At 37.8% G+C, this 15,860-nt stretch overlaps 1 protein-coding gene across 50 annotated transcripts in view; it reads right to left on the bottom strand.

Annotated features, from left to right (window-relative positions):
• Nucleotides 1–15,860, bottom strand: part of TCF7L2 (transcription factor 7 like 2) — a 228,131-nt gene that overhangs the window by 14,430 nt on the left and 197,841 nt on the right. For 15 of the 50 annotated variants that reach the window (XR_013543150.1, XR_013543154.1, XM_020779888.3 and 12 more), the window contains exons 7-10: nt 14,548–14,634; nt 8,089–8,229; nt 5,735–5,894; nt 4,353–4,472 (exon numbers count right to left, since the gene is read on the bottom strand). Coding sequence is in view for 45 of the 50 variants with exons in the window: in XM_020779888.3 (XP_020635547.1) it covers nt 4,353–4,472; nt 5,735–5,894; nt 8,089–8,229; nt 14,548–14,634 (508 nt within the window). In the remaining 5 variants the exon portion in view is untranslated. The remainder of the gene's footprint in view (nt 1–4,352; nt 4,473–5,734; nt 5,895–8,088; nt 8,230–14,547; nt 14,635–15,860) is intronic. The other 35 variants (XR_013543153.1, XM_078389547.1, XM_078389546.1 and 32 more) reach the window with 3 other exon arrangements.

The raw sequence follows: 15,860 nt of genomic DNA, 5'->3' as shown, positions 1-15,860 counted from the left end.
ATTTTCATGTTGGCTGCAACTTGTTTGAATCCCAACTGTGATACCAAGAAGAAGGAGTTGCCTAGGTCACCCAGAACTTGTGCATCTGATGGGGTTAAATGCCTTGTCATTGAACAAGTAGTTTATACCTAAAAAACCCTGGGAATATCACCAGAAATCAGAAACTACTTAAAAGCACACAACTGTCCACACACCTATACCTATACACGACACACACTGTAGCTGTTTTTGGTTTTCAACTGCACTGCTTAATGACACTGTGATAAACAATTATTACAAATAACAATATGCAAAATTGTTTAAATGAACAAACCTCTTCATGAATGGTCATAGCTCATGGGACTCTGATGTTCTGAATGTAAAATTATTATTTATGAACTAATATTATGCCTATATGCATAATTTTGCATAAACCCAGTCTCACATGACATCCTGTTGCCCAATTGGGAGAGATTTGTTTGGATATTTTGTAAGCATCATAATTTGCCTGAGATTTTAACCATCCTAGATAATTTTATATTATCTACAGATTCAAAAACCTATATGTTCCATCCTGACTCTGTATATGCAAAAGACACATACTCTCATTTTGGAAGAAATTCACTAGCCTTAATAAAACTCCTTTGTGAGAAATCACCATTTACTTTTCCTAATTATGAAAAACATATTTCTATTCAATGGCCTGCTTCATGTTTCCAGCTAATTGCCAATCCAGATCACTTCCTAACTCATGACTGTGATGTTTTTCTAGGAACCTATCAGCTCAGGTAAATAGTTATGCCTAATTTTGCCAATTTGCTCTAAAAGTTCACAGAATTGTTATTGCATAGACTTATGCACTAATAAACAATGGTCTGCTGGAATGCAATTGTTAATCATCACTTTTTTTAAAAGCAACTTAGATACTAAAACATGATGGCAATAATACTGGAAACTGAATCTACAGTATCTATCCACCAGTCTGTCAGCTCCCAAAATATTATTTTTGGAGCCTGTAGTAATATAGGTGTTCCACATTTTCTTGGCGTCATGTGGGTGAAGAATATAGATCTGCCACAATTTCCTCAAAGAATCACTAACCCCACAGATACAGCATCTCTATAGAATCAGATTCTGCAAAAGGTACCTTTTAATGAGTGTGAATTAGGCTGGTGATGATTCCTCATGCTGTCACAGGTAACCTTATGGAGATGGCACTACCATGTGTGAACTGATGTGTGAACTGATGGTAAATAAATGTTTTCATTATTTAATAATTATTCAACTTACATCCCACTGTGCAACTAAAATTTTCTAGAACCACAGAGATCAAAGAGAAATTTCCTCTTGGAAATTCACAGGGAATAATGAAAACTGAACATATTTCAGGGTGAAACTGAAAATCTTGAAGTGAATTTTAAAACTAAAACAAACATTAAACAAAGGAAAGGAAAACAATTTCTTAGCTAGTTGAGAAAGTGGTATATCATGTTTTATGATGTCAGTCAAATACATATAATTCTTACTTTATTTACAAATGCCATTTTAGATAATAAGAGCGGAAACCTAAATTTATTGCTTGAATTTTGACAGGGAAGCACAATCCAAACATTTCATTTCTCATGTCTAACTTCGACTAGATATTTTTTAAAGAAAAGAGAGTGTGAGAGACACGGAATTGTGCACAAAATCTCCAGTGTGTCATTAGGCATCACAAACACCCACAAAGCAGGTGATACAGAGAAGGATGAAAGGGATGGAGGGGACATCTAGTCTCATCACACAGCACACTCCATAGCCACCGTTTTCTACATCCATAGGAAGGCTGCTGTCCAAAGAATGCCTGTGGAAGGGGATAAATTCCAAGAATTCTGAGTGCTATGGAGAGAAAAGCAAAACCCTTGTAGATAATGTGCTTGTGTGATCCAAAGCTATTGAGCTCTCCTACTGAAGTAAGGTTCCCCCTGAAGGTCAGGTAGGGATAGAACCTGAAGCAGCTGGGAATGCGTCAGCTTTCTTATCCTGTCCTTTTTAGCTTGAGAAGAAAGAGATTTTCAGTGCTCACATGCTGAGGACAAATGTAAAGGTCCTAACCATTTAAGACCCCATACATGCCCATCTGTCAGTGACAGAGTCACACTAAAGCAGAGAAAACGTTTCCGGAAAATCTTTCAAGTGTTACAACACGTCCCAACACTCCTCCCTTGGGAACTCCCAAGAGGAAATAAGCCTGCAGAGTACCAAGAAGGAATGAGCCCTGTGGTCTGATGCCCTCATTCCAGGCAATACCTGGCAGCAAAAGGGAGTTATGATTTTGGTGATGACAAAGATGGGTAGAGATACCTCTATGGAGGCAACTGTTTCATGCACATGAGCAAAGGAAGAAACAGGCAGGAAGAATTAGAGGAAGAAGAGGAAAGCAACCTGCCTCCAATATAGAGGATTCTCTACATCTTACTTCAGAACATATTCATCTGCTGCTCACTTACTCTATAGCCCTCGCACACAAATGTGAATACAGCTTACAGAAGGGCAAGTTTATGGCTTTGTCAAAATGTATTAGCATGTTAGAGTAGGAAATGTAGCAGAGAATTATCGAACAGAATTGCTAAGTATAATGCATTACCAAGAGCTGAGCCAGTAAGAAAAATAAGATTGACAGGGATAATACTATGTTTCCCCAAAAAAAGACAGGGTCTTATATTAATTTGTGCTCAATAAATAAATTAATAATTTTTAAAAAAGCATTAGGGGTTATTTTCAGGTGATGTTTTTAATTTTTTCATGTACAACAATCTACATTTATTCAAATACAGTTATCTCATCTTCTTCTGGTTGCTACACAATGGTGGAGGGCAGAGTTTCACTTAACTGGGGCTTATTTTGGGGGTAGCGTTTATATTACGAGCATCCTGAAAAATCATACTAGGGCTTATTTTCAGGTTAAGTCTTATTTTTGGGGAAACAGGGTAGAATGATCAAATACTGAGGAAATCAGGAATCTTGTACATATTACAATTATATAAAAGGGAATTTCAGAGGTGCAACTTCTCTGGAAGATTGAACAAAGTGGCATCTGAAATTCTTTGTCTTCCATATAAAACTTAAGGAAGTTCCTTTGCATATGACCACCAAAAGGGACACAAAGCAGATCCTTCTCAGTTATTGCTCTTTGAAGAACCAAGTATTTTGGTATAATCTAACATTAGCTTTGTAGGTCTGACACAACCATTGGAAAATTTACTTTTTTTGACTACAACTATTAGGAGGTCCCAGTCAACATGACCACTGTAAATAAGTAAGTAAGCAAAAGACATCTGGGTTCCATTTGAATTTTGCATAGCATGATCAGAACTTTTCTGTGATCTTCCAGCTAAATGTGTTCCCAGCAATACATGACTTGTCATGAAAGAACATATCACTCTCCTTTAATATGCTTAGCCACAGAAATGGGCAAGAAATCATGCATATTAGCTGGTGGTTCCAGAAGCAGGTCTGTACCCTCTTCATATCAAAAGATGCATCCAGCCACTTCAAAAGAGTTCAAATGGACATTGCAATATGCAATGCTCATTCATGAATACATAGACAGAGCTGTTTATGCATGCAGAATGTTGTAGTCATGCAGAGTTCTCTTTTGGGAGAATGATCTTCAAAACCAGAGCAGCCACATTCAGAATCTTTCAAAGGGGGAAACCACAGCAAATGTAAATATCAAAATGCTGGCTAATCAATAGTTATCGCTAGAACTGATAAACCTTGTTAAGTTTTATAATGCCAGGAGATTCTTTACTCTTTTTACTGTAAGAGACTGAAAGTATTTGGGAAATAAACAATTTTAGAATTAAGACTATAACAAACATAAGTGCAACAAAGTAAAATATACAACAGTAGAGGGTGGAATAATTTATTTAGCCCCACTTGAGAGCAAGACTTCCAACAAGTCTTTGCCAGTCCTTCTCTGAAGCTAGGGTAAGCCATTCTTCCACTTTCCACTATACTCTCACACAGGTATGCAACAAGGCACTAATTTGGAGGGTTGGAGGAAGGAGGTGAGGATAAGAATAGATAGAGAGCAATTTCTTTTCTGTTTTTTTTTTTTAGGTTTTTTTGTTTGTTTGTTTGTTTTGGTAAACTGCACAAAAGCCAGTGTCCTGATAGTGGACATACTCTAAGAATTTTGTTCTCACAAGTGCTCTCTTGACACACCTCAGTTCAATAGGTGTTAATTGCCGAATTCAGTTGGTGAAAAAACCAAAACATCCGCTACGTTTACCGGATTGGTAGTGCTTGTCTTCCGTGTGTGGGTGTACTTCAGCAGATTACAGCAGTACTTGTCTACAAGCTCTACTACTGAAAAAAATTCCACCTACATAGCCACCTACATAGTTATCCCGTGCGGACCAGCCGGGGTAAAGCTGCATGTGGAGCTGTCGTTCCTTTCTGGCTAGTTCATAATATTTAGCTTGTTCTTCTCTGGATAATGCATGCCACTAAAGAGAGAAAGAAAACAGAAGCACAAGCACAAGAGTATGTCAGTAATAAAATGCCTACAAAATCTGTGTTTTCATTCATACATCAGAAAACCACAGCCAATTATAGCAGACAAGTTATAATAAGACATATTTTATTAATAACACTATTTTACCTAAGTGAGTCCAGACAATACTCAGTTACTCAATCATATACATTGTGCCTTTCACTTCCAAAAAAGGTATTGTAATACTTCAAGTATTGCTCATATGTAACCAATAAATATTTGAAAGAGGCATGCAAGAAGTATCAACAAAGTAGTTTGTGCTTTAAACTCACACTTTCCTTTTTTTTTACTTACTGTGTTTTGTGAATCTAGCATGTCTCCACATCCCAACCCTAAAATCATCACACATTCTGCTACTCTCCAGATACAACGGTGTTGCCATCATCTTAAATCAGCATGGACAAAGAGACACACAACTCTTACAACCTTCAGATGCAAAATTCCTTCATCTACAGAATGGATAGTAATAGACTCTCTTACTCTGAGCACAACATTCCTGCACCCAATGAGACTATAGAGGTATGTTTAGAGTTTAAAAATTAAAATTTTTCCTCACCAGGTTTACACCATATATTCTGAACTACAACCCCCATCACCCTAGGCAGCTGTAATTCAGCATTTTAGAGAGCACCATCTTAAAGAAATTTCAATGCTAGAGTAGTTCACTTATGGCTTAGAACACAAGGAAATAAACAGGGATGTTATAGCAAGGATGAAGAAGTGACCAGTAGTCAAAAGGCAACATCTACATCCAAAGGGAGTTCACATAGGGAGACAGAGATTTAAGTGCAGAAAGGTGCCCACTGGTCTTGACTAACACAGTATTATGTAATTTTATAACTGAAATGCATGTGCTTATAGATTTGATACTCATTCTCTCCCACTATAAGCACAAGGAAGTTTTGAAAGCACTACTGGCTGCAGCCAGAAGAGGGTATTTGAAGAGAAAGCTCAGATGTTCTAATGGCCAGCCAAATATCCTAATCACAGAGCTTGGAGAGTTATTTTGTGGACTACAACTCCCAGAATCTTCCAGACAGCGTTCTGGGAGTTGTGACCAGCACTCCAAGAGCTGTCATCTAAAAAGTAACTTTTCCAAGTTTTGCTCAGTTAGACTTGAAGAAATTGTGTGGGTCATACCATTTTAGACATATATCATGCTGATTTTCCACCCACTGATAAAATTACCCAGACATACCCTGATTAGTTACCTACCCTTCGACCAAGGATCTGATTGATGGCTGCACTCTCTTTCAGTGTGCATTCTGCTACTACTTTTGCTCTCATTTCCTTCATGTATAACATAAATGCATTAAGAGGTTTCTTTATGTGTGGCTTCTTTTTCTCCTCTTCTTTTTTGGAGTCCTGATGTTTTCTGGATGGTTGACAGAAAGAAACAGAAAAAAAGAGCTTGAACAACATTATCAATTCTACATTGCACCATACATGTATCTCAATCTCTCTACTCCCAATTAAAACCACATCAGGAGGAGAAAACTGTTTACTTGACAATTTAACATTTCACAAGTTACTTGTGTAAATGATATCATCATCCTAGTATGCATGTACATGAGAAAAGTTTATTTCCTGGTTGCCCAAGGTATTATTAAAGTTAGCTAGACAGGACCAGTTGGCTGGATAGCTCAACAAGTTGTGGAACTATCAGGAGGCAGAGCTGGAGGTTGCAAGTTCAATTCCCTACTGTGCATGCCAGAGAAGCCAGCCTATGTGGCCTTGGCCAAGCTAACAGTCACAGGATGCCCCTAAGAAAAAGGGAATGGTAAACAATTTCTGTATACTTCCGAGTGGTCTATATCTAGAAAAGCATGAAAAACATCATCTTAAGTCAGAACTTATTTGATGCCATACAATTATTTTATTTAGAAAATACTGCTTCAATAAGCTTCCAAAGAAATCCACTATTTGATTTTTGTATACTACAGAATATTGGGAGAGGAGGAGATTTATTTATCTATTTTATTACTTTCCCAGATTTCCAAAGGCTTATGGCCAGTTTGAACATTTTAAAAGATATTTTAAATATAGCATATCTTAAAATAAACTAATAACTGAAGAAAAATTCCCACGCATGTGGGATGCAAAGTGAATGGATGGGGCGTTGTGTAGCTTTGAGTGCACGCGCACGCACACACACACTACAGGGGAGTTGATTCTTAGGTTAGAAAGAAATGCCTATTTTCATTGGAGCTATATAGATAATGGGGGGGGGGGAAGAGAGAGAGAAATGGCAGGCAGTTGCTAATACACTGATAGTATTACTTCAATGATCTAGCTACACAGCACTGTTGATGTTGCAATCCCCTTACATCATTCATTTTTGCACTGGCCATATAATAGTCATATTCGTCTTAGTCCACAATAACACATGCCATTTTCTCAGCTCTACAGAGTGTAAACCAATTTCTACTAACTTTCTTTGTTATACACCAGTTTTCAGATTTCTGAAGCCATTCCCCTCCATTCATGAGTCCCAACTAGCACAGACAATGGGATTTTAAAAAGACAACACTTATGCAAATCCCAGTGACCAAAAAATAACAGAAGTCTTCTGAATGCGTAATTAACAGCATTTGTGAAAGTGCTTTCACTTTTTCTGGGATGCCCATCATGCCCCCAGGAGCAAGATCCATTGTACATCCGGAAGAGGTCCCAGAGCACAATGGGCAGCCAGGAAATCAGCTCACATCACTTGCAAGATTGTCCTCACAATCAATCACATAAGTCAACAGGATTTCATTCTCAATGTGTCTACTCCAATTAGGACTTAGAAGTGAATTTAGTTTCAAAGTCAGCAATATTTCCATGAAGTCACAACAGAGCGAAAGCTACTTTTGTCCTATTTTTTGTTGTTGAGCAACTGCCTTCTTAACATGCTTTTACCATTTCTTTTCCCACTCCAGAACAGATCAAGAAACAATGTAACTTGATTCAGAGAATGAACATTATCAGGAAGCCATCAGAAACACATAGATAAGGCGTTCCACAGTACATCAAGTATAAACATTTCTGTTCAGTATCATGGCTTATAAAAAAATATGCACGTTTCTCAGATATTTTGAGCTCTATTTGTAAATACATAGGTACTCTCTAAATGGAGGAAACAGTCTCTATTATTATTTTCGCAAATGGTGTGGGATTTGTTAAAATTCCTGTGACATTATTTTGTGCACATCAAATCTGAGGCTCATATGAGTTAAAGAGGCCAGGATCATAGCACACATGCTGCTAGAAGCAGGCCTAAATTACTTGTTTTAAAGGGAAAGGGCTGTAAATCTGTAAAAAAAGGCTCTTACTTTGAACTTGAGTCCTAGATTCAACCCTTACTAGTTCCTCAGTAGGACTTGGGAAGATTTGTGTCTGAATTGCTGGAGAGCCACTGATAGTCAGTATAAATACTGAACTTAATGCCTGTACAGATGGATTGACTCTGTGTAAGGCAGCTTTCTATATTCTACCCCTCCTACCATGAAACTAGAAGTGAAAATTGTAAACAAAATATTGTACTGAAGTTGATAAAGAAAGTTTTTGGGGAAAGCCCAACTACTTACGAGCTGTGGAGTGAGCCAACATCATTCTGGGAAGATTCCTGTTTGACTGTTGGGGTGACTATGGCTGGATGAGGGATCCCAGTTGTATGTAAACTATGATGTGGAGGGACCATGTGTGGAGGGAACCTAGAGGAGAGAAAGCTGTGTAAATCGTCAGAATAAAAATGAATGAATGGGGAGGGGTGTGTACACACATATAATAAATGCCATTTAATAAGTACACAAAATCTACATAAGCATACAAAACCTGTCGGTAACAAGTAGTGACAGTTTTAAAATTATGATTCTGCTACTGTTAAATTAATCACTCATTCATTATCACTGCTAAAAGATGACCTCTAAAAATATTTTCAAAATTAACAATTTAGCTCATGGATTTGGATGGAAACCCAATCAAATTTCAGCACATTTTGCTTAACACACAGCCTAGTCACAGCAAATTATAGGAAACCAGTCTGGAGATTTGAACTTTTGATCTGAACTTCAATTCAATCTGAGGGTTAAATGGTGGCTATTTCATTGATGCGTATTAACAGGCAGATAAAATGTTAATGGTACAAATATTTGTGTGCAATTTGTTACCTTATTAATTGTAGCTTCTTTAAATACAGCATAAGGAAATTTAGATTCCTCCCCTTGAACCCATACCCTACAATATGTCTTCAGGGTATGGGTTGGATGTATAAACAATGACTAGACAAACAGATAAAGTACAGTTGTGCCCTGCTTAACGATTACCCCGCATTATGACGAATCCGCTTCACAATGATGTTTTGTTTTAAATGTTTTTTTTCTCTTTGCGAAGATTGGCTCCGTGCTTTGGGAACCGATTATTCGCATTACGATGATCAAAACAGCTGATCATTGGGTTTTCAAAATGGCCACCGGGTGCTCAAAATGGCTCCCCACTGTGCTTATGGGCAGATTCCTCGCTATACAGGCACCGAAAATGGCCGCCGTATGGAGGATCTTCACTGGATAGTGAGTTTTTAGCCCACTGGAACGCATTAACCAGGTTGTAATGCGTTTCAATGGGTTTTTTATTTTCGCTTTACGACATTTTCGCTCTACAGCGATTTCGCTGGAAGGAATTAATGTTGTTAAGCGAGGCACCACTGTATGATATCTGATCATCTCCATCACAATTATGTCTTTTCTCTCCACATTTGGACCTCAAACATGAAAAGACCAGGCATAACAGAAATGCGGCATTGAAGACAGGACCACTCAAAAAGAAACAAAACAGTTATTGATGGTACCTCATTCATATAGTCCTACTCTATAACCCTGGTAAAGGAGGAGCAATATACAAGGGGAAAGGGCTGCAATGAAGACATACGGGACAAAGAGGCAAGCCATTACTTTCCCTTTCTGCATTGTAAAAATTCCCCAGACATCCTTATAGAAGCAAGTTCCTTAATTTATTTATTTTTGTGTTATTATAGAATAACTAATCAAAGAACTCAGAGATGACATACCCTGCTCAATTATTAGACCACTGCAGATGTATCTTTACTCTCTACTGAATAAATTAACACTATTTGGCAGACCTAAAGGGGAGGGAGAGTGTTGATGCTACTAGGGCAGGCAAAAATATACCCTTCTTTTTGAAAACAGGTAGGGCCAAGAGTTGTGAAGGCCCAGAAAACACCTGAAATATTGTGGAAAATGTAGAACACCATATGTTTTTGTTGCTTGCCAACAAAATGCTGCTTGTCCAGTTCATTTTTTGAAAAACTCTTCACTTCCATCTCATTGTCTCACTGATGCAGCACAACAAACACAAGGACAGATGGTTCTGGTAACATATAATGTTTTCTGAATCTCCAGGTGACTCCTTATCACAGCTCACAGAGGCATCAAACCCTTCAAAGCTTGTACCAGCATTCATACAGATATGCCATATCACTTCATTTTGTCCCTCCCTCTCCATGTTCACAATCTGGGACAAATGTGAGAGCAAATGGGATGGAGAGCAATAAGAATTAGACAGGACAGCTGGAGAAAGGAGGATGGAAGGGGAAAGGGACTCCACTCAGTGCTACCAAACTCATCCTTTGAGGTGACAGTCTGTTACCTTGTTCTTATTCTGAAGCTAGTTTAATCTGGTTAGTCTACATTCAAATGGTTTCCTTAATAGATATATTTAGGCAAAAATGGCAAAATTGCTAGTTATCAGGAGAGTGCCAAAAGTCAGTAGGGCACAGGTGAAAAGCCAAAATCCAAAGACAACAAGAAATCTAGAAAACATTTTTATCTAGAGCACATTATGTGCTGTCTGCTCAGCATTTTAAAAGATTAATAAACAAAATAGTAAGCAAGAAGGTATTTTTGCTTTCAGTATAAGGTTGAAAACTCTTATTGTGGATGTAAGTTAATATGAAGCAAAATAAGTGGTAGCAAATTCATAACTCAGCCCTCTCAAACAGGAGCAATAGAAACAGAAGAAAATATTGCACTGACTTTATTCTGATTTTGTGGTGAGAGGAGGAGAAGGAAAATGAGAAACACAGTGTACTATTATCTCAAGGATGTGCTGTGTTTGCTAATGAATTCCTGCACTGTTGAAATGTCATTGTCAGAACCAATTTTACATTGTTTTGGTGTAGCAAAGCATGAGGCACCTTTATCATATTTTTATGGTTTGTATAAAGAAACCTCCTCTCTGTGAAACAAAATGGAAAATTCCCACATCACAGAGATCATATGACAACTAACGTATTTACCCCTGGAATATTATTCACGCAAAATATTCAATGACGAGAAGGTCTTGACTACACAAGCTACCATATACAGTGATGCCTCGCTTAACGATTTTAATTGGTTCCGGAAAAAACATCGCTATGGGAAAACATTGCTAAGCGAAATGCGTTTTCCCATAGAGATGCATTGAAAACAGGATAATCCGTTCCAATGGGAACAGATTGCCGTCCTTAAGCGAAAATCGCCATAGGAAACATTGCTAAGCGAAACGCGGTTCCCCCATTGGAATGCATTGAAACCTTTTCAATGCATTTCAATGGGGGAGAAAAAAAAATCACCAAAAATTCAAAGAGTCAGAACGAAGCCAAATTTGGTTAACAAAGAGTTTATTAAGTGCACTAACGATTTCAAGCACTCTAAATCCTTTTTAAACAATTTAACACCTTTTAAAAATAGCGAAAACGGAGCTGTCAAAAACATCGCTAAGCAAAACAGGGGGACCTAAACTGTCATCGCTAAGCGAAGCAAGATCCCGAACATCGCTATGCGAAATTCCCCCATTGGAAACATCGCTAAATGGAGCGCAAGATCGCTCCTAAAACCTCATCGCTAAGCGAATACATCGTTAAATGAGGCAATCGCTAAGCGAGGCACCACTGTACAAACTTGTTGCAAAGTAACATGGAAATTTGGCAAGAAGGCAGTAATAAATGAACATAACAAATGATGTGGGGAAAGCTAAGTTATTACATTCCTTTTAATGGGATTTCAATTCCACCAAATGGCTAGAATCAGAGGCACGGTAAAGTTCAGGGGCATTCCAACAGTAGGAATGAAGTAAGCACAGATAGTATTTTCTGTTTTGTGAAGAGGTGGAACAGTGAACCACTTCCTGTATCTGATAAGGTAGGCCCTTACTTATCAGATACAGCTTCACAAGCTTTCATATTTTTGGATTTACTTTCACCTCACAGGATACTTGGCTGTAACAATTAATATAGCTGCTATTGCAGAGTTTAGTTTTGTATTCAACTGTAAAAAAGAAGTAGTTATTCAGTTTGCTGAAGCTTTGGGGCATGGCAAGGCACAGAAAAGACAGATAAAGCTTTTGGGTTCAGTAGTATAGAAGTGACAAAACATGAGCTGATTTCCCAATGACACAATTTTAAAAGGAAAAACCTTGGGAAACTGTATATGTGTGTATGTGGGAGACTGAGAGAGAGAAGGGGCTGGAGAAAAACCACAAACTACTTAGTATTTACATCCAGATGAGAACATTTCTTAAATATTTATCATCCATCCTATATTATTTGATACAACAGGGCATGATAACAAAAGTTACATATCTTGCACTTCTGCATGTCAAAAGAAAAGCATCAGCCTCTGAAGGCAATTGTGTCATATATGTTCAATTACATGTGCATGCATTTATCACTTGAAGAAAATGCATGTCAGCAAAAACTGTTGAATCACATTATACATGCTGTTGAAAATTTCACCTTAGAACTAAAAAGTGAAATAAAATAGAAGTGTGTAAATATGGGACAAACAAAGTCACATATTTAAATGTTTTTTGAATATTAAACATGTTTCTTCTGTATGCTAGTGCATGTCTCTCTATGGACACAAAGAGTTGTGTTGTTGTTTTTAAAGATACGTATGGTTTGTGTGTGTGTGTGTGGTTTGTACAGCACAGTATACTGTATAAAGGAGACACACATATAAACATGCCTTTTTGACTAAGAATTTCCTTTTGGTAGACCTGTATTATATGACTTGCAATAAACACCCTAAAAATTCTAAGCAGCTCATTAGATACCCCTGTCTGCTTTTATGGCTCCAAGCCAGAATATAATGATGAGCCGTAACTTGTTAAGGACAACTAATTTTTTGTTCCTGGCTGTCTCAGGGGCTTCTCTCTTACTCACTCTCACTTTACTTCACTGTTGACATGATTCTGTTAACTGGATGTCATCTGCCTGCCTTGATTTTATGCACAAGCAGTGGGATGCATTTTTCTGTGCAACGATTCTGCTTTAAGTTGCATTAGATTTGTCATTATTCTCTCATTTTCCCCTTGCACTTGTAACATTTCATCTATCCCTGCCTTTTCCCCCCTCCCCCCCTCTTTTTTTTTTTTTTTTTAGCCACGGTGCACCCACATTATGGTTTATACATGATCTTGCTCCCTTTGAAGCCGGCAGATTTCAGAGCCAGCCCTCGTCAGGAGAAGTGCCTGCTACCAATTTAGCAGGCTGAGGGCCCCGAGCTCCAACATCTCAATCTAAAGGGGGTCACAGAGTGGCACAAGCGAGTGTCAGCAAGTGCTGTTTAATTGCCAATCTAGGCTTCTCCATGGTGTTTAAAGTATAATGACCCATCACTTAATTCTGAGAAGTCCTGGCCCTGCTGCTGAATAGAATGAATATCAAAGGATGTGCTAGAACAGGGCAAAAGGCATACAATTCCTATAACTGCTGTAAGTATAATAGACTTGTACTTCTGTCGTCCCATTATCACAATAATGTATTTAATTTGCTGTATACCCTTTTTAACTATATTCCTTTCATACAGGCATATCTGAGGAATATAACTCATATCTACCCTTTATTACTCTCATTCCTGCCTCTTCTAAACAAATAAACAGAAGAGTCTTACAATAATAATTAAAAATATCTCATTCAATTTAAATGTCTTTTCTCAATCAGTCTGCCTTTCCTACATATGTGCAACATTTTTTAAGGTTAATGTGAGGGAATCTGGTATGACTGTATGTAAACGGGCAATTTTTATTTATTTTGCTATCTAATTTTGCAACTTTATGAGAGGTATCTATAAGCCAAGAAATTTCCCTTTGGCTTCTGCAAACCTTTTGCATCTCCCAAGCTTCCCTCCTCTGTAATCTAACCTTTATGTATAAACTGCAGGGCCTGGAAGGTGCAGTGAGGGGGGAGACAAGGGGGAATGTGGAACCTTGCTATGTAATGCATGCTAATTTAATTATGTGCCATCATCAAAATGGATTAGCTGTTTCAGCCCATCAGGAAAGTCTAAACCTCCACCGATTTAATTAACTAGACTGAAAATCAGATGAACAGAGAATAAAACTATCATTAGGAGCAATTAGTGATTACTTAAACATAGTGCTGCCAAGCAGTTTGTAAATAAAACTAGCAACCCTTAGAAAATTAGACGGAATTAATTGGAGGTTGGGACACAGAGAGAGCAAATATATACTTTTAAATCTTTGGAAGATCAGGTGGGTCTTTTTATGTTAACTAAAAATGTTTTAACCTGGGGAATGCAGAGAAATTGTGACACCCTCTCCTTCTAATTCTGCTTGCATAATGAAAGACTATAGCCTCAGTTCTTCATAGAAAAGCCTGACTTGCTTGAGAGCCATAGAGAAGGCAAGATATGGAAGAACATAAACTCTTGCCTGCTGTATTTCAGAGAGTTATTATGATGCTTTCCCCCAGTTACTCAGCAATTAAAAAATAAACTCCCTGAACACTGTAGTTCAACAGTTGACTTACAGGGCTTTATTACTGTGAGTGATGAACAGGATAAAGCCTCAGGGTTTTGGTACTAGAAATAGTAGAGAGGAAGTCCGTCCCACTCCAAGCAAGGTTACTGCATAACTACCTATCAAAGCATATTCTAGCAATATTCTAGCAAGGTTCCATTGCTCTACAAAGAATAATAAACACAACTAACACACACCCTTGATTCTGAACTTAGATACTTTCTGCTTACCTTGACATGGAAGCATTGACAGTCAGAGCAGTTGGGTAGGGATGTCGGAATCCCCCGGTTGTGATTGGATAGACTGGTTGACCTTGCCTAGAAAGATGGGGGACAAAATGAGTAAAACAACAACAGGGGTGTGTATTTTTTGCATTTTAAAAAAATTTCCTCTCTGCACAGTAAGCTTTATTCTCATTTGATCAGAACAAAAATCTTGGGGATTGTACAGCACAGATCAAAGGAAAGAAACACAGAACAATTTGAATGCCATAAATCTGATACGAATGGCTAATTAAATTTTATAACCTCTGCTTATGTCAATAGAGACCCTCTCCCCAAGCTGAAACTAGGTGTTTTGTTGTAATAATTAAAGGCGAAGTCTTGCTTGCTTTAATGGAGCCATCACACTAATTGAGGGCTACACATCCAAAGGAAAACAATAATGAATGTAAATTTATACCAAAATAAAGTACAGTGAATCAAAGGACTTCAGTTGCGCTTTGGGCCTCTTTCGGTATTTAGATCTCGGTGAGAAAACATTAAATTAACAGCGCTTAATTTGTAGCCTTTTGTCAGATTAACAAGTGTTGACAAGAGTTACCGGGGGAGAGTCCCCAAGAAGTATTGTGGGTAACCAATAGACAATCATACCTCATTACAATAATTAAAAAATACAGCAACATGCAAAACAGCATCCTCATGAAAGCTACACAACTTTTTCTGATTGAGGTTTGTCTGTGGTGGCAGTGGCTAGTCCTTTTTATCTGTCCTTCAAATGTATGAACTAGATAGTAAGATTTTATTTGAGATGTGTTGATGTTTTGAGAGGTACTCCACTAAATATAGTGCAGTGTCCATCTCTGTACAGAATCTATCCTATGTTTGCTGAGGTTAGACTGGTCAAAATGAATGCCAGTTGAACGATGAATCTTTTAAAGCTAGTTAAAAAGAACAATAGAACTTTACAGCAGACAAAAGGGAAAAAAATGATTGCTGTTAAAATGTTACAGAAACATCCAAGTGGTTTTAATTTTGTAGAAGCTGCACATGTTCATGGATGACACCAAGACAGCCAATGGAAAGGCAAGACATTGTAAAAAAATCTTCTAATAATATAGTAAGTGCCACTGCAGTATCTGATGGGATAGCTGTTACAGAGAAGTCTGAAGAGTAGCCATATTAAATTTCAATCTTTTTTTCCTGCTTAAGCATGAATTTTCCCTAACATGTCTAAAATTGAACAGCATCCCATCATTCTCAGGCAGCACACTTCATGGTCTGAGTACAGGTGAGGTAGTCCAACATTTCCTCAGCGTACAAAC

Source organism: Pogona vitticeps, chromosome 3 (genome assembly GCF_051106095.1).
Source record: "Pogona vitticeps strain Pit_001003342236 chromosome 3, PviZW2.1, whole genome shotgun sequence".
Classification (NCBI taxonomy): domain Eukaryota; kingdom Metazoa; phylum Chordata; class Lepidosauria; order Squamata; family Agamidae; genus Pogona; species Pogona vitticeps.
The sequence above is the reverse complement of the archived record's forward strand: the minus strand, read 5'-3'. Positions and strand labels throughout refer to the sequence as shown.